The following is a 21935-nucleotide window of genomic DNA, read 5'->3' as shown; positions in this document are numbered from 1 at the left end:
ACACTCGCTTCTCTTAGCTTTCAGTTGTGCTGTTTTCCTCCAACCTTGGCAGCCAGGCCTTCTCAGTCTTCTTGGCTGATTTTTCACCTTTCTGTTTTTGAGACAGGGTCTTGCTATAAGCCCAGGCTGGCCCCTCAGCTTGCAGTTATCCTCCTGCCTCGGCTTCAGGAGTGCTGGGATTACAGGCATATGCCACCACATTCAGCTTGATTTCTCATTTCCTGCCCCAGGACTCAATTCTTGGACTTATTCTTGTTGTATCTATACTGTATTTTTTTTCCAGTACCAAGGATTGAACTCAGGACCTTGCACTTGCCAGGCAGGCCCAGCACCACTGAGCTACATTCCCAGCCCCCCCCTTTTTTTTTGGTGGGCTGATCCTATATACTGACAACTCCTGAATTTATATCTCTACCTAGACTTCCCCAATTGAGCTCCAGACTGCACATCCAACTGCCTACCTGACATCTCCATTTAGAGAGCCAATAGGCACTTCAAATATAACATGACCAAAATAGTGCTGGGCTTTCCCTCAAAAGCTGCTCTTCCTCAGCTCAGTAAATAGCACCTCATCTTGCCCAGTTATTCTAGCCATGAATCAAGGAACAACCCTTGATTCCCCTCTTCCCTCACTTCCCATATCCAATCCGTCAGCTAGTCCTGATAATAAAACCACCCAGACACATCTCAGACCTGCTGGCCTGCCTTTCTTTAAGGCTCCCTTTGCTCCTCTGGCCTAACCACTTCCCTCTCACATGGATTACTGCTTCTAACTCCCTGCTTCTATTCTTTTTTTTGGTACCGGGGATCAAACTCCGGACCTTGCACTTGCGAGGCAGGCGGCAGAACCACAGAGCTAAATACCCGGCCCTCCCTGCTTCTATTCTTGCCTCCTGCAGCTACTGAAAGGACTTGAAGATATTAATCACATCCTGTTACTTTTGCTTAACAGCCTCCAATAGTTATGCTCACTACTTTTAAGATCTCAAAGCCTTATTCAGGCCCGCAAGAGCCTATGTGGCTCGTTCCTCTGACTTCACCTCATGTCACTCACTCACTCTATAATCAGTCTCACTGGCCTTCTTTCTGGTCCTCCAACATGCTATGCTTCTCCCTCACTGGGCCTTTGTACTTTGTAATGACATCAGCTGGAATAGTTTCCCCTGATCTTTTCTTTTTTTTGAGATAGGGTCTCGCTTTGTAGTTCAGGCTGGCCCAAACTCACTGTGTAGCCCAGGATGGACTTTAACTCATGGCAATCCTCCTGTCTCAGCCTCCTGAGTGCTGGGATTATTGTTGTGCACCACCACGCCTGGCTCCCCCTGATCTTTATGTGGCTGGCTCACTCAGATTCTTCAGGTATTACTTTTTTTTTTTTTTTTTTTTTTTTGGTACTAGGGATCAAACTCGGGACCTTGCGCTTGCGAGACAGGTGGTGGAACCACTGAGCTAAATCCCCAGCCCTGGTATTACATTTCTTAAATGGCCCTCCTTAGAGCCTGGCCCTGATTACCCATTATTCTCTATCACATCATGCCACACTATTTTAACTGTTGTCTTGCTTCTTTATTTTCTTGTTTATCACCCCTGCCCTCAAATGGTGAGCTGCTTTGTTCTCCACTATGTTCCCGGCTCCTAGTGCAATATCTGGCACACAGCAGATACTCAATATATACTAGCTGAATGACTAAAGTGTAGTAGATTAAACTTGAGCAAGAAAAGAAGCATCGTCTCTCTCGAGACTGCAAAGACAAAAGGAGAGAAGCAAATGGAAGCAACTAAGTATGCCTCTAAGTTCTTGGTACTCTGGAAAGGGAGATCATCTACTGAGAAAGGCTTGCAGGGAAAGGCTTCAAGAAAATGGCTCCAAATTGTTCAAGGGAAATAGGAGAGAAAGCCAAAATATAGTAGAAGGACTGAGTAGTTGTGCTGAGAACCCATCAGACACTAGAACCATAAATTCACAGTGTCAAACATCCACTCACTTACAAGACAATGTCTACAAATTATTTGGGTTAAAAGATCAGAGAAAATTGACTATAGGAGGTTTTTTTTTTTGAGACAGGGTCTCACTATGTACTTCAGGTTGGTCTGCTGCCCTTGAACTCACTATGCAGTCCAAGATGGCCTCAGACTTGCAGCAAACCTCCTGCCTCAGCCTCCTGAGTGTTGGAATTACAGGCACACACGTCCACACCCAGCTTTGTAGGGCTGATTCTAAATTGAGAGTTTGGAGGATGGATATTATAGCAGCAAAAGGAGGTTAAGATTTATAACAGCACCAGAAAAAATGAAGTACCCAAGTATAAATTTAAACAAAATATCTGCAAAACCTGTACTCTACAAACCATCATCAAAACAGACGATGAAACAAATTAAATATTTAAATAAATGGAGAGAAACATCATGTTCATAGGTCAGAAGACTCAATATCATAAAGCTGTCAATTTCCCTGATGTTGTTACTGGATCGCTAGGTTGTGTCTCATGGTGCTGAGGGAGAATAGAGGATATAGGGTGTAAGCAAATTTATTTTAAAAATATAAAGGGAAGGGAGTAAAGCTCCCACTGAGGGGAGTTCTGAGCAGGATACCCATGACAGTTCTTTGTCTAGGGATTTTAAAAGGGTTTAGAAGGGCGCTTGGGCCATTGTGTAAGCAATATGATCTCTACCCTGTGGGAGACTATGTATTTTTTAGTATCTAATTAATCTATGTAGTGTTCACACAGTGCCCATGCAAGGCCCATGCACCCTTGAGCCAATGACCTGCTTGATCAGTCTCTGGGGAGGTCTCAGACAGCAGAAGGACACCTGGAAGATGTTTTTGTAAGATCCTTGGAGGGTCATGGCTCAGCAAACTCTAATTTTTGGCTTTTTGGCTCCATTTTCAGGCTGCTGTCCTTACTACTTAACAGAATTTTCACTTTTGTTTCATTAATTTTTGTTACAATGTGATCTTTAGATTTTAAACAGTCCCAATCAAAATCCCAGAAATACTGAACATACCAAACTGATTCTAAAATCTATATGGAAAAGCAAAACAAACAAAAAACTAGAATAGCCAAAAATAACTCCATAAAAGAACAAAGTTGGAAGAATCACACTACCTGATAGCAAAATGTTAAATATAAAGCTACAATAATCAAATTGACACTATATAATAGCCAAGCATGGGGGTACATGCCAGTAGTCCTAACTACTTTGGAGGTATAGGCTGGAGGATCACTTGAGTCCAGGAGTTTAAGGCCAGGCTTGGCAATATAATAAGACCCCCTCTCCTAATATGAAAATATAAAAAGGGCTAAGGATGTAGCTCAGTGGTAGAGCACATGTTTAGCATGTGTGAGGCCCTGGGTTTGATCTCCAGCACCATGAAAAAACAGAGTGTATTGGTGAATGAATAGGCAATGGACAGAATAAAAAAATCCAAAATTACAGTGAACAGATTTCTTTCTTCAGTACTGGAGATTGAACCCAGGATCTTTGCACCAAGCTACACCCCAGCCCTTTTTATTTTTTGAGACAAGGTCTTGTTTAGTTGCCCAGGTGAGTCTCAAACTTGTGATCCTCTTGCCTCAGTCTCCCAAATTGCTGGGATTACAGGCCTGTGCTACAGTGCCCAGAAAGATGAAGGGATTTTTGACAAAGGTATAAAAGAAGAGAGAAGGAAAGTCTTTTCAACAAATGGCATTGAAACAATTGGACATCTGTAAGCAGCAAAACTGACACACAACTCACACATTATTAAAAAAAAAGTTGAAATGAATTATAGACCTAAATGTCAAATATAAGACTTATAGAAGAAAACCATGATCTTGGGTATGGAAAGGCACTCTACTTTAAGAATGAAGACAAACCATATTCTGGGTCAAGTTGTAAATCACTTATCTGATAAAGGACTGATAACCTTACTACATCAAGAACCCTTAACATTCAACAATAAAAACTCAGTTTAAAAAATGAGCAGAAGAGCCAAGTATCATGTTGCATGCCGGTAATCCCAGCATTTGGGAAACTGAAGCAGGAGGACAGCCATGACTTCACACTTGAGGCAAAGAAAAATAGTATGATGATTTTTCAACACATGGTATTACCCTCATATGGGGGGCCCTAGAGAATGTTGTATGTTGCAGAAAACCCACTGCACTGCTTTAGAAAAGAAATTGAAAATGCATGTGCAGCAATCTCAATGACCAAGGTTACCCAAGCAGCAGTTTGCCAAACTAATAAATGTCTGGGAGCTAATGGCCACCACTTGAGAGCCTCTTGCAATTGTAGAGGCCAAAGGTAACTTGTATTAATCTCATGATATCTCAGTAAATTTACTATTAAAATATTTATACGAGCCAGGGATTTAGCTCAGTGGTTCCGCCACCTGCATTGCAAGCACAAGGTCCTGAGTTCGATCCCTGGTACAAAAATAAATAAATAAAATAAAATAAAATATTTATACAAGTTTTTCTTTTCCTGAAGTGTGTATCCTTTTTTTTTTTTTCTGGTGAACTCTGTATATAGCAAGACCCTGTCTCAAAAAAAAAGGAAGAAAAAGAGAAAAAATGGGTGGGAGATCTGAAGAGACACTATGCCAAAGAAGATAGACAGATGGGAAATTAGCATATAAAATGCTCATAATAACAAAAAATTAAGGAAGTTGTTATGGGTTATCTCTGATGGGCTCATAGGTAGGGGGTCTTTCGGGAAGTGATTGGATCATGAGGGCATGATAGCTAACAGTGATGTTGGGAAGTGAAGGTAAGTCACTGGGCGCATGGCCTGGGAGGGTCTATCTCCTCCCTTGATCTCTGCTCTCCTTCCTCCTGCCATGTATGAGCTGTTTCTCCTCTGCCATGCCACCCTGCCTTGCAGCCAGCTGACTATGGACTGAAACCTCTACAAACTGTAAACCAAAATAAAGCTCTCCTCCTTCAAATTGTGGGTGTTGGGCATTGTGTCCTAGTGAGGAGGAGAAAGAAATTAAGAAGCCAATTAAAAATGGGCAAAGGTGGGCCGGGGATTTAGCTCAGTGGTTCCAGCGCCTGCCTCGCAAGCGCAAGGTCACGAGTTCGATCCCCGGTACCAAAAAAAAAAAAAAAAAAAAAAAGACTGTCTCAAAAATGGGCAAAGGGCCAGGGATTTATCTCAGTGGTTTCGCTGCCTGCTGCACAAGCACAAGGACCAGAGTTCGATCCCTGATACCAAAAAGAATAAATAAATAAATAAATAAATAAAAATGGGCAAAGGATTTGAATAGACATTTCTCTAAAGATGACCTACAAATGGCTAATAAGCATATGAACTCTGAACATCACTAACCATTAGAGAAATGCAAATCAAAAGCACAAGACAGCACCTCATACTCATCAGAAGGGTTGAAATCAGTTAAGTATTGATGAGGATGTGAAGAAACTGGAACCCTTTTTCATTGTTGGTAAGATCATAAAATGATACAACTGCTATGGAAAACAGTAGGAAGTCTCAAAAAAATTTAAAATAGGACTATCTGCAATCCTACTTCTGAGTATTTACCCAAAAGAATTGAAATCTAGACCTTCAAGTGATAACTAAAACACCCATATTCAATGCAACAATAACCACAACAGCTAAGAGGGGGGAGCAAATATCAATCAATAAATGAAAAAACAAAATGCATAATATACATACAATGGAATACTGCTCACCTTTAAAAAAAGGAGAACTTGTCACATGCTACAACATAGATAAACACTGAGGATATTATGCTAAGTGATTTCACTTATGAAGTATCTAAAGTAGTAAAATCCACAGAAACAGAAAATAGAATGGCAGTTACCAGGGTTAGGGGAAAGGGGGAGCTATTAAATGGCTAAGATAAGCTAGTCTCTATTGTTTGAGACAGGGTCTTACTATGTTGCCCAGACTTGTCTCAAACTCCTAGGCCAGTGGTGGCAAACCTATGGCATGTGTGCTGCAGCAGGCTATTCATATCACTGAAAGCTCTAAAAGGTTCACCATCATGGTCCTAGACTCAAGCAATCCTCACAAGTGCTGGGACTATAGGCACATGTACTATACCATGTGGAGCAAGACAAGTTAGTCTTTAAAAAGCTTTTTCAACTTCTCTTAAACAATGAAGTTATACTTCAGTATGTCACCAAGTATCACAGTGGGAATATTTCATATTTTAATATTTTGTCACAGTTGATAATTTGCAAAAAAAAAAAAAAATAGCCAGGCAAGATGGATCTATCTCATAAGATTATGTTGTTTACAGTAAGCTAAGAACTGTAAAGTGCTTTCCAGAGTACCTGATACATAGTGAGTACTTAATAAAGAATAGCTAGTATTACTGTTGCTGTTATTTTTACTATTTTTCCCTATTACTACTAATAAAATAGTCACTCTTCAAACATAAAAACAAAACAGGTTTATAGAAAGTGAGCATATGATGGTAGCAACGAAAGGAGGTTGAGATCAGAGAATGGAATACTAGATTTCCAAGGTGGTGTAGATATTCAGCCTGTGGTCATGAGAGTTTGTGGCTACAGTGGAGTAAAAGTAGAGGTCATTGCTTCATGGTTGGTCATCCACACAATGGTTAATTCTCTCTCAGAATGAAGTGGAGGGGAAGACTCAGCTGCCAAGACCTCACTGGATGCAGGAGAACAGCTGGGAAGATGGTAACACAGCCCCACTCTGGGCCTTCCTAGGACCTCACCCCTCTTTTGCCCAGTTCTTGCTAGCTCACATCTACTCGTTCTCTAACCTACTTTTCCCTGCAAACAAGGAAATCAGACAAAAAGCAAAGAAAACGGCCCTACTATTTCCCAGCAGCACATCACGAGCAAACATTGGGTGCTTACTAAGTACAATCCATTGTAGATAACATGAGGAGGCTAACACACTTCCTGTCCCCATACAGGTGAACAGATAAAAATGTGGATACAAACATGTGAATTGATGTCACTAAAGCAGTGTGACATGAACTAATATTTATACATATAACACTTCTCTGCAAAGCGCAAATGTAAAATAAAAGGTACTCAACAGATCATCTCCTTTATCTCAATATCTATAAGGTCTCCCTCCTATGTGCCCACACTGAGAAGCAGTACTTCTAGCTGCAGATTAGATGGTAGCTCCCTCGGGCTACTTATTAATTCAAATCTGAGCTATATTCTACTCCCTCACTGCAATCTGGCTATATGGCTTTTCTTTTCTTTTTTTTTTTTCTTTTTGTGGTGCTTGAGATGGAACCCACGGCCCCACACATACCTAGCACCCATTCTACCACCAAATGCACCCCTAGCTCTATGGTTTTTCCCTTCTTCAGGTATAAAGTTTGATATAGCATGGCTCACCTACAGTTCTAATATTTGAAGTAAAGGATGCTTTATACAGATTTTGGCTTTTAATGGTTCTCTGCTAACAGTAGAAAGATTCAAACCATACACAATTCTAAGAACCATTCTAAGACCAGAGATAGAGTCACTTAAAAGGATCTTACTTTTCATTTCAAATATAATTCATGCCACTTTTCTCTATGACACACTATATTTTTTTAAATCTTTAAACATTTTATTAACTTTGAAGAAAGAATAACAGCCATTTTTGAAACTAGAGACACTCAAGCATTGATCTATTCATAGTTTCTGCACAGTTGAAGAAGTTTACATCAAATGAACATAAAATAATACAAAAAAAATCTATGTACAAAAAGATATAGAACAATCTGTTTCATAGAAAGCAGGTCAAATGGACTCAAAGACCTTATTGAATTTAGGAGAATAAATGGGAAGCAATGTAGAGCCTTCTGCTGGGGCATAAATAGAAACCAGTCCACATAAACAAGAAATTATTTTTCTTCCTGATCTAAATGCTTGCCTCTGGTCCAAGCTCAGAGCAAGGTCCTGGTCATTTGAACTGGTTGTCAATCAAAGTCCCCTTCATTTTCGCTTTCTTGGCTTCCAGTTCCGCCTGGAAAAGAAAAAAAAAGCATATGCCTCGATACATCAAATAAAATCCTTGTTTCCTTTCTCATTCCAACTACCCCAAACATTCTCCCTTAATGTTCATTTAGTGTACAAACTAGAAGTGGTTCTAAAAGCCTTATGCATCTCTAGCAACCTTTCTGATGTTATAAACATACAAAGAAAAGGATATTTGTAGGTCAAATATATTCATAGATAAATATACAAGACTGTGGCCCAAGACAATGAATGCAGGGATTCTAGGCGCTCCAGAACTTCCAAAGTGCTGAGGAAATATCACAACATATCAGTGTCCTATCCTTGGAAGAACAGGAAAAACACCATTCCAGAATAGTGCTACTTAAAATTGTGTGCTCCATGAACTGTTATCAGTCCGTGGAACATGTATACAGAAATTGAAAGCAAATATTTAAAAATCAGTATAACAATGGACAGAGTAATAATAAAGGAAAATAATACAAATTGAAAACTAGGGCCTGGTGGTGTACACCTATAAACCCAGCTACACAGGAAGCTAAGGCTGGAGGATCACAAGTTCTGGGCTAGCCTGGGCAACTTAGGGAGATACTGTGTCAAAATAAAAAAAGTTTTTAAATGAGCTGGGGATATAGCTTATATATAGATATATAGAGCATGTCTGGGTTCAATCCCCAGTGCCAAAATATAAAATTAAATTAAAAATAAAAAAGACAGAGATGTAGTTCAATGGCAGAGCACTTGCCTAGCATGTACAAGCCCCTGGGTTCAATTCCCAGAATTTAAAAAAATACAGTTGAGGTCAATTTATTTTTTACAAATTAAAAATATACAAATTACACCATTAGATATTAAAGGAAAAGAAAGCACTGATCTTTCATCTTAGAAAGCTTGAGAAACACTGCTCTCAAGTAAGACAAGTAAAAAGCAGCAACCAGGCCCTAACACTTCTATCACCAAAATTCTACTTGCTATTAGAAGAGACTGGTATATATTTTGATGAGACATCAATGTGTGAGTCTAATGAAATACTGTTAAGTAAACGATTAAAAAACCCCAAAATGTCATCACCAACATATACAGAAGTAGATGCTCTAAGATGAGCCTATAAATAACACAGAAAACTACCAGTACTTTAAGAAGCAATGACCAGCCCCAATTCAGGTACCAAGTAACACTACTATCCACTATTCCTTCCTGGGAGAACATCCAGGAACCCTGACATTCAACTCCCCATCCTGACCTTTAACTACCCACAAATAGCAGATTAAAGTACAATATCATCCTAGGTAGGGGATTTTATTATATTTAGTTTTGGGTTTTTTTCCCTCAGTACCGGGGATCAAACTCAGAACCTTGTGCTTGCGAGGCAGGCGCAGTGCCACTAAGCTAAATCCCTGGCACTCAGTTTCTTGAGACAGGGTCTCGCTATGTAGTTCAGGGTAGCCTTGAACTCACTATGTAGCCCCAGCTGTCCTTAAACTCATGGCTCTCCTGCCTCCACCTCCCAAGTGCTGGAATTATAGGAGAGGGCTATTTAACAAGTGTTCTCATTAACAGCCTAGATCCTGCAGTCACAGCCCCGACAGACTTCTTAAAGGATTTCCCTGCTGGATGGTTGTCCACAGCAAGAAATACAGACAGTGTAGCCCAGCATCTATCTACCCATGCCACTCACCAGCTCTTGCAGTCGCCTCTTGCTCATGCCTTTACGTTCCAGCTGTTTCTCAATCACTTTGGCATTCTGGGCATACGAATCAGCAACTTCTCTCTAAAGGAAAAAGCAGCATCCTTAAATCAGTACTCTCACCAAGGAATCACGATAAAGGCCATGGTAGCAATTTATGCTATTCAAGTCATGCAGTCATAACCGAAATGGCAAATGTTCCCTTTCAACTCTTCATTTGTCAACAATTTAGGAGAGTTCAGGTTGCAAGCAAAATCATTTTTAAAATTATAGATCACATACCTTGGGTTTTGTTTTTTTGTTTCATTTTGTTTTGTTTTTGGTACTGGGGAGTAATCCCAGACCTTTCATTTTTTTATTATGAGATAGGGTCTCACCAAGTCACTAAGTTGCCCAGGCTGGGCCTGAATTCGCCATCCTTCTGCCTGAGCCTGCCAGAGTGCTGGGATTACAGGCATGCATCACTGCATCTGGCTACTGGTCACATCTCTCCATAAATGTCATTCTACTGAAGAACCAGAAAGGTACTTGCTGCTACTGCTAAGGACAGACTCACAAACCATCAGATGTGGACTGGAAAAAGACATTAGTTCAGAGGTTTTTACAACTTGCTTTGCTCGTTTGTTTTTCTGTTTTTGTACAGTGCTGGAGCTTGAACCCAGGGCCTTGCACATGCTAGGCAAGTGCTCTACCTCTGAGCTACATCCCCAAATAGTGCAGGGGTTTTTAAATTGAAGAGATGAGCTGGATCCCTTGTTCTCATTTTACAGATGTTCCTGAAATCCAGGGAAGCAGGCACTAACCCGGTGTCATACAGTTTCTTCCTAGGAAAACAGGGTTTGAAAGCGAAATCTCTAATTGTTTTGCTCCACTGAGAGGCTAGTGATCTAGAGTCCCCATTCCTCCCACCCCCAATTCCAGCTTCCTAGAGAGCAAAATCACTTACAGCCTCAATCTCCTCTTCTTCTTCGTCAATGGTAGACACAGTGACAGAGCTGAACTTGCCCATGTCCTTAGTCCGTTTGGTCATCATCACCTGAAGCCACAAGATGAGGAGACAGTCTAGTTCATCCCAATGGATCCATGAGGCATGTGCGAGTGTGCACGTGCGCATGCCTGTGTGCAGGGTTGAGGGAAGGGGGCAGAACACCTGTCTACCTCTTTGGGAACATTGCTTATCTAAAAGTGCCAATGTTTTTATTTATGCTATTTTTTCTAACATTTACCATCAAGAATTTTAAAGTACATTTTTAAATGAGCCTAATTCATTCAGTGTTTAACTGTTCACACTAGAAAAAGTTTTAAAGGAAATAAAAATAAAAACCTTATTCATCAGGCAACTGTAGAAAAGAAAAAAGAAAAATAATAGTGCTATAATTCTGTAACATACGCTTAGAGACAACAATGGCATTTTCTTGATTAAAGAATGCATCCATTAAGGGCAGTTTCTTGTGTACTGTATCCTTATTTAAAAATCTAAGACTAAATCTATAGCTATATTAAGCAGTCTTGCCAGGTGTGTGTCTCCTTTAATGATAATTACCTTCTTGGGAGGCTCTTGTTTCTGGGTATATATATTTGTTTTCCCAAAACCCTGGCCAAACTTCACCACTGCTCCATCCACAATGAAGGTCACAGGGGCATTCTTCGGCTGCGACTGGTAGAACAGTGGGAGTCCACACCTGCAAATGGCAGAGTGAATCTCTGGGAAGTCTCCATTCCAAAACCCCAAACAGTGATCTCCAAAGTGTACTGAGACTCTGGGAATATTGTAGTTTGTGGCATAAACTAATGATCAGCTCTTCACTGTCTTTTATAAGACAACTTGATAGGCATCACTTGCATCACTTAGGGTATTGTTCAAATTGTTGATAAGATTCCTGGGTTTCTCCCAGCAACTGTAGGGGTGAGGCCTGGAAATCTGCCATTGTAAACAGGGTCCCAAAGTGATTTTTACTAGATGAATTTGGGTAACACTAGCTCATGCTGATTGCTTTGCCGTCAAAACTGCTACCATTCTTCCTAGGCATCTGAGTAACTGGCTTGGGCATTTTGTCTAGTTTTGTTTTGTTTTGTTTTTGCAATGGGGAAGCATAAAGGCCCCACTGTAGTGGTTGCCAAACCAACCCGTGCAGTAATTGCCACTTTCTTTGGGGGGCACTATTATACTTTTTGAGCTGAACAACACAGAGCTACAACAAAGGATAAAACAAATTTCACCCATTTAGTATGGTTGGGGGCTAAAATGCCTTCTTATCCATTTCCCTTGGTTTAATTCTTCTAATCTGAGTCTTTTGGGAGTCAAGATGTAACTATAGCAAGACTGAATTTACTATAGTTAAATATTTTCACTATTACCAGCCTAAAGTTGGAAATATACATACTTTTTGCTTTAAATGAAATTCTTTACGAATCTTAGGTCTATGAGCCCACAAATGACTTTATAAATAGGTCTGGACTAAATTACACTACGTTACATTTACCATATGCCCCAATGCATTCTACTCCAACAGAAAACAAACATTTGTTCTCCACAGCAGCTTTGCTGGTAATAGCCCAAACCAGAAACAACTCAAATCCTCTTCAATGAGTGAATGGGTAAACAAACTGTGATATAATGAAATACTATTCAGCAACAAAGAGGAACAAATGATTGATACACATTCCAACTTGGATGAATTCCTGAAACATTATACTAAATGTTAAAACTCCAGGTACAAAAGATACATATTGTACTTAGTAGAACACATATGTAGAAGTTATATAAAATTTTAAGAAAGGCTAAACCATAGTGACAGAAAGCTGTTCCTAACAGGAGAGAGGAGCAGAGGAAGGAGACAAAAGGATACATGAAATATTAGAAATTATTCATATCATGATGGTGATGATGTTATATGACTATTCTTTCATCAAAGTATACACTTAAAATGGGCAATTTTTTGTTTTTTGAGACAACAAAATAATTTTTTTGTTTTGCTTTTTGGTCACTACATGGTCTAGGTTGGCCTTGAACTCACTATGTAGGCCAGGCTGGCCTCAAACTTGCTGCCATCCTCCTGCCTCAGCCTCCCAAGTGCTGGAATTACAGGGATGAACTATCAAGCCCGGCAAAAAATGGCAAATTTTATTACATATATATTACGCCTCAGTTTTTAAAAATTATACTATGCTAAATATTTATTTTTGTGGTCAGTTGGTCAAGGATGTAACTTTGACCTCTCTCCCCCTCTCCCCACTCCCCACTTTCTCTCTCTCTCCTCCACTCCTCTCTCTCTCTGCCAAATGTTCATTTGAAAAGTGTGGGGTAAATGGGTATTGGAGAAACCAGCTCTGCAGAGTGAACTTGGGCTGAATAATGAGACAAAGAGGGTAAAAGAAAAAATAAAAGTACATGCTGTGTTTGACAAATGCTGCATGGGCTACCATGCAAACTCATGCATGACAGCCTTGACTAGTCTCTTGAGGAAATATATTAGTATTTGGTTTGAAGTCAGTTGAGAAGGATAGAGATATGACAGAGAATTGCATCCAAATATTTTCCTAACACATTGTGACTCTATTTGCCTATGCTTGGAGAAACCTATACTGTTCATACTTACTTTGCACACTTCTTCCTATATTGTCGTTCAATGCCTTCAGGCCTGCACAGAAAATGGAAGTTAAAAAATAAAAAGGTAGGAGCAAATCTCATAACCTATCAACCTCACCATCTTATTTCTATACATGCTAAAAGGACCTTTCAAAAAGTTTTCATTTCATAGATGAACTGGTTAAACATGTATGAATTTTAAAGGTCCAGCATTCCTTCCTTCCTTCAAGGATTTATTGAGCCCCTAATATGGGTCAAGTATCTCCCTGACAGAGGTGGAAGAGGAGGAACAATACAGAGTAGCAATTATAGTTGTAGTAACAACATTAATAGCAGCAGCACTTCTTTAATTAGCCCTCCATATCTATGGGTTCTACATCTATCTGTGGATTCCACAAACCATGCATTAATCAAACATATTTGAAAAAACTGTGTCAGTAAAGAATATGTACAAATTTCTTTTCCTGTCATTATTCCCTAAAACTACAGTGTAACAATAACTGATATAGCATTTACATTGCATTAGTATCATAGGTAAAGATGATTTAAAGCACATGGCAGGATGTGAGTGGGTAATATGTAAATGCTATGCCTTTTTACATAAGGGGCTCAAGCATCAGCAGGATTTGGTGCCTGCAGGTGGCCCTGGAACCAATCCCCCACATACACAGAAGGACAACTATGTAGCTTTTACCATATGCTAGAAGATATTCTAAAATATATGCAGTTATAGACTCGTTTAATTCTTACAACAATGCTGTGAGGTAGGTCATATTATTATTCCCATTTTATAGATGAGGGAACCTAAGCATAAGTTTTCACGATTTGTAAAAGGTCATAGTGCTAGGAAATAAAGGGGGTTGAAATCAAGCCCCACAGTCAAGCTCAAGAGTCCATACGATACTGCCTTAGATAATCAATGCATAAATAAAAAGCTCAATTCCATCCACCAGTTGCTTAACAGAAATCTGAGTACAAACTCATCCTTGATTCTTCTCCTGCTCTCATATCTCACACTTATTTCACCATTACATCCAATGGATTTTATCTCCAAAAAATTTTGTTTGTTTTTTTTTTGCAGAGCTGGGGATGGACCCCAAGGCCTCACACATGCCTAGGCAAGTTCTCTAACAACTGAGGTACACCCTCAGCACTTTTTAAATTTTATTTTGAGATAGGATCTCCCTAAATTGCTCATACTGTCCTCAAAGTTGTAACCCTTCTGCATCATCTTTCCAAGCAGCTAGGATTACCCTGGCCAAAAAAACAAAACAAAAAAAATTGAACCCATCTCCTTTTCCATCTTCCTGCCCTGTTACCAATTCCCTAGACTATTATAACAACTTCCTGATTGGTCTCCTCATTTTACCCCTTGTTTCCATTATTTAATAGTCAATATATGTACACAGTACACATACAAATATAAAATGAAAAGCAAATACCCTTTCCACTTATTCTCTACACACCTGGTTCTCCTCCTCAGAGGCAAAATGTTTCTGTTTTTCTGTGTTTATCTCAGAGACAGTTGATGAACACATAAGCAAAATAACTCTGACAGGTACATACAAGGCAAGCACTACTTTTTTTGCTGTGGGAAAGAACACTGGGGACTGAACCCAAGTCTTCACATGAAGCTACATCCACAGTCATGTTTTTGTTGTTTGAGACAGTTAAGTTGCCAAGCCTGGGCTCAAACTTGCAATCCTCCTGCCTCAGCCTCCCAGAGTGCTAGGATTTCAGGCATGCACCACCACACTCAACTTCTGGAATTTTTTTTTGCAGGGGGGAGGTGGTGTTGGTGATGGAATCCAGGACCTTGAAATGGTCAACAAACACTTTACCATTAAGCCCAGTACATAAACAATATTTTTCCTTTTTTAGATGCATCTACCATACTTTACAGTTTTCTACCTTTTTTAATCACTTAAAACATATCTTTTTAAAAGTATATAAAAATACAGTATATATACATATATATATGTATATATACATATATATATGTATATATACATATATATATATGTATATATACATATAAATGATTCTTCCACATCAATCAATAAAGAGCTACTTCTTCTTCACAAGAACTCATTGAATTCCTCTACACGCAGAACCAAAATGTCTTTCCCTGTTGGATAAATTCTTAAGAAGGGTGTATACTTTAAACTCGGTAGATACTGCCAAGTCACTCTCTATAGAACTTAAGTCAGTTTATACTCCTCCCACCCATGTATTCAGAGTTGTTTCTCTACAACACTGTATGTTATTAAACTGCATTCCGGCCAATCTCACGTGTGAAAAATGAGATCTCCTAATTTCTATTTCTTTTTTAAGAAAAAAGTTTCATAAATTTAATAGCCATTTGTATGTTCTGTGAACTGTCAGTTCCTATCTTTTGTTCGTTGAGTTACCTTTTTTTTTTTTTTTTTGGTACCAGGAATTGAACTCGGGTCCTTGCACAGCAGGTGGTGAAACCACTGAGCTAAATAAATCCCCAGCCCTGTTGAGTTACTTTTTAATTTTATATATATATATACATATATATATATATTTTTTGGTACCGGGGATCGAACTCGGATCCTTGCGCTTGTGAGGCAGGCGCTGGAACCACTGAGCTAAATCCCCGGCCCCTTTTTAATTTTATATTAAGGAGACTTGCCAGTGTTAAGGGGCCTTACAAATATTTCTTCCTATTTGTCATTTGTCTGATATTTTTCCATCATGTGGAAATTTTAGATTTTGTTATCAAAGCAACATTTTTTGTGTGTGTGTATGTGATACCTAGTTAAATCTTCCTCGCTTTGAATTCCTATCTAAAACGAAAATTCTTAACCACTTACTCTAAAATCTGTTTCCACTACTGTCTTACTTCAAATCGTTCTCTAAATCCTGCAGAGGTAAGTGTAACTGCATCAGGCACCTGGAATAAGGTCTAAACTCCTTCCCATGGCCTACAAGGCATCAACTGAATATATCATTGGCCCCTGCCTCATCTCATACAGTGCCTCCTTCCCTCCCTCTGCACCAGCCACACCAGTCTTCCTTCTAGTCCTTGAACAAATACACGCTTTCCAACCTATGGCCATTCACATGCACATGCTCTTCCCTCTGCCTGGAATGCTCTCACCATGCTGCCACGGCCATCTCATTCTCATCTTTCTCAGGCTCACTTCACATATAACCTAGTCAGAGGCCTTTCCTGACCACCTTTTTTTTTTTGTACCAGAGATCAAACTCAGGACCTTGCACAAGACAGGCACAGTGCTGCTGAGCTAAATCCCCGGCCCCCTGACCACCTTTTCTAAGAAGATCTCATGTGATTCTCCATACCAGCCCTTTGTTTCATTCATATGGCTTTCTACAATCAAAATCACTTTCTTTTTCTGTTTATTAATTTTCTGTCATCCCATCCATGAGATCAAAACTTGGACTGCTACATCACTCTATCCCTAAAGCTGACCAGCATCATGAACACAAAGTACATATGCAATAAACAGTGGTTGAATGAATTCTCTTAAGAATTCAGTTTAGTGAAAACAATTATAATCAAGGAGGTAAATTCTTAAATGGAGGAATATGTAAAGAGTAATGGCAACAGAGAGGAGGGAGCACTAGAGTCTCTTAGACTGTCATGGAAGGCTGCATGAGAAGGTGATGTTCAAATTGATAGTCCTGATATAAAACAGCATTTCTGGCAGAGGGAATACTACACATAAAGGAAAAGCAGCACAGTACATTCTGGGAATTACAAACAGTGTACTATTATTAGGACTTTAAAAAAACCAAGAGTGTACTATCAATCTTACAAATATAAAATGATTGTAAGGTTGTACCACGAGCAATTATATGATAACAAATTAGCCTAGAATAAATGAACAAATTCCTAGAATGAAAAAAATGATACATACTGCCAAAGCTCACTCAAAAAGAAAAAAAAAATCTGAATAGATTATAACAAGTAAAAGAGACTGAATTAGTTATAATAGAAAAAGGCAGGACCAGAGCCTTTACTGTTCAATTTTACCAAAAGTACAAAAAATAAGCCCCATGTTTCACAAATCTTTTACAAAAAAGAGAAAGAGGAGAGAACAGTTCCCAATTCATTCTTTGAGGCTAGTTTTACTCTGATAGAAAAACAAAGACATCAAAACAGCACTTGGGAGCTAGAGGCAGGAAGATCACTGTGAGTTCAAAGCCAGCCTGGGCTACATAGTGAGTTCAAGGCCAGCCTGCACCACATAGTAAGACCCCCGTCTCAAAAAAAATGTTAAATTAGTATTGCTTAAGAATCACACATTCAGGGTGGGGATGTAGCTCAGTGGTACAGTGCTTGTCTAGCATGCACAATGGGCTCTATTTCAACTACTGCCCCACCCCCAAAAAAAGCAAATAATATACATGCAAAAGTCCTCAAAAGACACTGGCAAACTGAATCCAGCAGCATACTGAAAAAAGTATATAACATGACCAAACGGAATCTCTCCCCGGAATATATGACTAGGACAACATGTAAAAATCAATCAATGTAAGAATAGAGAGTTCATAAATAAATGTGTGCATTTACAGTCAACTGATCTTCAACAAGCGTGCCAAGAACACACAATGAAGAGAGGGTACTCTGTTCAACAAATGGTGGTGGGAAAACTGGATATCCACAGGCATAAGAATGAAACTGGCTGCAGATGGTGGCACACACCAATCCTAGCTACTTGAGAGGCTGAGGTAAACAACCTAAATGTCTATTGACAGATGAGTGGATGAACACTCACAAAAATTATTATTCAGCTTTAAAGAAGGAAATCCTACTAATTGTGATAACATGGGTAAACCTGGAGAACATTAAATGAAATAAACCAGACACAGAAAGACAAATACTGCATGATCTTATTTATTTGTGGAATCTAAAATTGGCAAATTCATAAACTAGGCATAGTGGCACACACCTATAATCCCAGCCATTAGGGAGGGTGAGGTAGGAGGACTGCAAGTTTCCACTTGTTTTCCCATAGCCTTTTGTTCACAACATCAGTATTCCTTTCACAACCAATAGCCTTTTCCCTCAGTCAGTCATGAGTTGTTTGTTTGTTTGGGGGTGGGGTTTTTTGTTTTTTTGAGATAGGGTCTCACTATGTAGCCTAAACTGGCCTAGAAGTCATGGTGATCCTCCTGCCTCAGCCTCCCAAGTGCTGGGACTACAGGCGTGCACCATTACCCCCGGCAGCCATGAGTTTTTTAATGCTAAACTCTGTGCCTTATTCATTCATAGATCTAGTACCTAGCTCAGTGCCTAGTATATGGCAGGCTACAAAGGCTGAATCAACTCATTGAAACCTATAATTTGTGGTCAAATTACAGCTATCAGATGGCAATGGAATCACATCTCAGCACCATTTTCTGACAAAGCACAATAAAGATTCCGCTGCATTAACATGTTCCCGCAGGCTTGAATCACCAGTGGTACATGCAAGACTGTCACATCAATCGGCTTGTACCACTGGTGGTAGAAGTGGTACAGTCATGCACAGAACAGTCATGCACATACTGTCAAACCACCTGGCATTGAGACATACAAATTATGGCCCCGTCGTGATCATATTAACAGATGTTAGAAAACTACCACAAATGTCCTAATGGACCCAACTGGATGAGCTGTTCAACATTAGATAGGATATTTATATTCTTCAGAAACAGACCCCTTTACAGACAGTGAAATCCTAGACAGAGGACATTAACTCCTTACCTCCGAAGATACATAGTCTCCTCGTCTTCAGTGTTACAAAACTTGTGGGCATGTTTGGCAGCATCAATCACACGGGATCTGTCCCGGGGTCTCATGGGCAACTTCTCTAACTGACAATCTGAAGGAATGGAGAAAGATTGGGTTAGTTGAGCTAATCAGAAGTTTTCAGTGGGGTCTTAAGACTGTAACTTTCTACTATATCTATCATATCATTGAAACCTATTATCAAATCTCCCAATTGAAAATGATTTGATGTCAGAACACTTTAGTTTCAGTCCCAGCTCTGTTATTTCCCTGGTCATCTTTGGCAAATCACTTCCTCCTTCAGGGAATTTTTCCTCACTTGAAAGATGAGTGGGATATATTATCTCAAAAGAACTTTCTATCACTGCAATTCAGGTTTCCATGAGTACAGTATTTCTGTGATAGCACATTTGAATCAGACATCCTGGAAAGCCTATGAGGGAGGCAATTGAAAAAGGGAGTAAGTGTTAGGAAAAGGAGAGAGAGTAGATGATATAAATATGCAGTATGCAAATGAGCCATCCTAGTTTTAATCTGCAAACAATGAAAACACATGAAATAAAATCAGATATAAGCCAGGTGTGGTGGTACATGCCTGTAATCCTAGCACTCAGGAGGCTGAGGCCATAGGATCACTGCAACTTCTACGCCAGTTTAGGCTACATAGTGAGTTCAAAGCCAGCCTGAACTACAAAGCAAGAGCCCATCTCAAAACATGCCCCTCTCCCCGCAAAAATCAAGTACAAATATAAAGCCGATAGAAAACTGATACAAATCAGTGAAGTACCTTAAGAATCACAGAGAAAGGAAAATGCTCAGAGTGATTCGAGAATGACAGAGAAGGTGAGGAAGGGAAGAGCTAGAGAACACTACGCAGTTTACATGCTAGCTCATATACTCTTCCAAGTGAGACACTGAATGAATAGTAGTACTGCCAACTGTAACATGGGAGACTACAAGGGGAGAAATTGGAGAACAGGGAGCAGGTGATCATGAATTCAATTTTTAAAAGATAGATGAGAGGCCCATTAGATAGCCAAGTAAAGATGATGAAAAGGCATGTGGGAGGAGGAATGGGAAGGTAGGGAACAAAAAAGAATCAAGATGTGTTGTGTAAGTGTACTGACTCCCCACAAAAATATGTAATCACCATGTACTGCAAATACGTACTAATAAAAAAGTATTTTTTTTTGCAATGGCAAAAAATAAAGGCACATGGGAGTCATCAGAGACCAGATGGTATTTAAAGTTTGAGATTACCTACAGAGTGAAAATAGGTGAGACTATTAAGCTCTAGGTCCTTGAAATGCCTAAAAGTCTGAGAGTGAGAAAGAAGACACTTCAGAAGGGGCAAAAGCTGAGGCAGATGAAAAATCAGGAATACGTGGAATCCTAGAGCAAATGAATGTGCCACAAGAAAAAATGGGACTACGGGTATGGAGGTAATGGTAGAGAGCTTCCCTAGCATGCCCTAGGCCCTGGGTTCAAGTAGGGGTTGGGGGGTGTGGGGGTCATCTCTTTAAAACGCCACTGAGAGAGAGATTAAAATAAACACTGATAGCTGGCTATTGTAACTGGTCATATGGAGCTCAATCAGTAACTTGACAAATACGGTTTAGTGAGGTGAGGAAAGTCTACCAGAAGTAAGTCAAGAAGCAGCCAATAACAATTTTTTTAAAAAGTTTTGCTATAAAAGAATCAAAGAGATGGGCTTAAAGCTGGGATTGGGGATGGAGCTCAGTGATAGAACGCTTTCCTAGCATGCACAAGACCCGGAATTTAATCCCCAGTACTACCAAATACAAATACACAGACATGTGCGTACGCGCGCGCTCTATAGGAAAACGTAAGCTCAAAGGAAGATTTTACTTTCATTCATCCTAAAATGAGCGCTATTACATGATCTTTGTATCCAGAAGAACAATTATAAAGTATAGAGGCAGTTGTTTTGAAAAGTGTGTTGAGAGGGAAGTTACAGTATATTTTTTCTCTGAAAGAGTGTAGTTTTGAGGAAAGTCTGGATAAAAAGTCACAAGGTTACGTAGAAAACGGGGGAAATGCCATGGAGGGGAGCAGGAATGTATAGGGAGACTCTGATGGAAAGGAAAAACGCAACAATCTTCAATGAGAGGTAGGTCCCACATCACAGCCAGAGGAAATTCACCCTCGAGGACCCGAAGTCTCGGTCCAGTCAGACTCTCTCCAGTTCCCGACTACTCACCGAGAACCAGGACCATCTGGCCGCACAAACAGTAGTAGACGTGGAGAGGCTTCTCGCCGTCGTCATATTCCTCGCGGTCCCGTGTGTCGGAGCAGACCACCGACCGAGACACCACTTTCGGCATCTTTCCTAAACGTAACCAAAACACTCTACCGTAAAAGAGACGCGTAGAAATGACGTCACAAACCCGCACTGCGCCTTTTCACTTGGGAGACTTTTGTCAGTTAGTCACGTGGCAGTAGCTTCTGAACTTCCGGACGGTCCCATCAGGCTAAGAGGCACAGGGGCCTCCTTGAGCAGCCAAGAACCCTCTTTACCTAGGCTAAATTAGTAGGGACTGCTTTAGTTGTGACACCTGAATGTCATTTATATTATTTACATAATCGTGAATATTTATACATAAATGTACATATATGTATATATAAAACCTAATATAAGAAAAGACTATACGTTACACATGCATAATACAGATTTTAGGTATGGCTCTAAATATGATTTTATTTTTTGCGGTTCTGGGGATTGAACCCAGGACTTAAGCACTGAGCTACATCCCCAGTCCTCGCCTTGTTTTGGAGACAAGATCTCTCTAAATATCTAAATTCCCCATTTACCCAGGTTGGGCTCGAACTTGCAGTCCTCCTGTCTCAGCCTCCCAGAAGGCTAAGATTACAGGCGTGCACGACCACATCCAATTTTTATTTTAATAGCAGTATTCAGGATGACCACGTCAT

At 39.8% G+C, this 21935-nt stretch overlaps 1 protein-coding gene across 2 annotated transcripts; it reads right to left on the bottom strand.

Annotated features, from left to right (window-relative positions):
* Positions 1-7532: 7532 nt before the first annotated feature.
* On the bottom strand, positions 7533-21407 carry Steep1 (STING1 ER exit protein 1). 2 transcript variants are annotated; one of them, XM_004872157.4, is made up of 7 exons: positions 21205-21403; positions 18960-19077; positions 13230-13271; positions 11174-11312; positions 10577-10666; positions 9622-9714; positions 7533-7953 (listed from the first exon to the last, which is right to left on the bottom strand). In XM_004872157.4, the coding sequence occupies exons 1-7, from the start codon at positions 21326-21328 to the stop codon at positions 7891-7893; spliced, it is 669 nt and encodes a 222-aa protein (XP_004872214.1). In that variant the 5' UTR covers positions 21329-21403; the 3' UTR covers positions 7533-7890. The 2 variants fall into 2 exon arrangements, with proteins under 2 accessions (XP_004872214.1, XP_004872215.1); XM_004872158.4 differs by lacking the exon at positions 13230-13271 and having other exon boundaries at positions 21205-21407.
* Positions 21408-21935: the final 528 nt, after the last annotated feature.

Source organism: Heterocephalus glaber, unplaced genomic scaffold, assembly GCF_053883595.1.
Source record: "Heterocephalus glaber isolate CG9 unplaced genomic scaffold, H.glaber_assembly_v1.0 deba00001730, whole genome shotgun sequence".
NCBI lineage: Eukaryota > Metazoa > Chordata > Mammalia > Rodentia > Bathyergidae > Heterocephalus > Heterocephalus glaber.
The sequence above is the reverse complement of the archived record's forward strand: the minus strand, read 5'-3'. Positions and strand labels throughout refer to the sequence as shown.

Bases quoted from the DNA above. Each gene is read 5' to 3' on its own strand.
- Steep1 (XM_004872157.4), bottom strand. From the start codon at position 21,328: ATGCCGAAAGTGGTGTCTCGGTCGGTGGTCTGCTCCGACACACGGGAC. The intron at 11,313-13,229 runs GTAAGTATGAAC...TGCCATTTGCAG, and splicing joins TATAGGAAGAAGTGTGCAAA to GTGTGGACTCCCACTGTTCT. The intron at 10,667-11,173 runs GTAATTATCATT...TTGTGGCTTCAG, and splicing joins AACAAGAGCCTCCCAAGAAG to GTGATGATGACCAAACGGAC.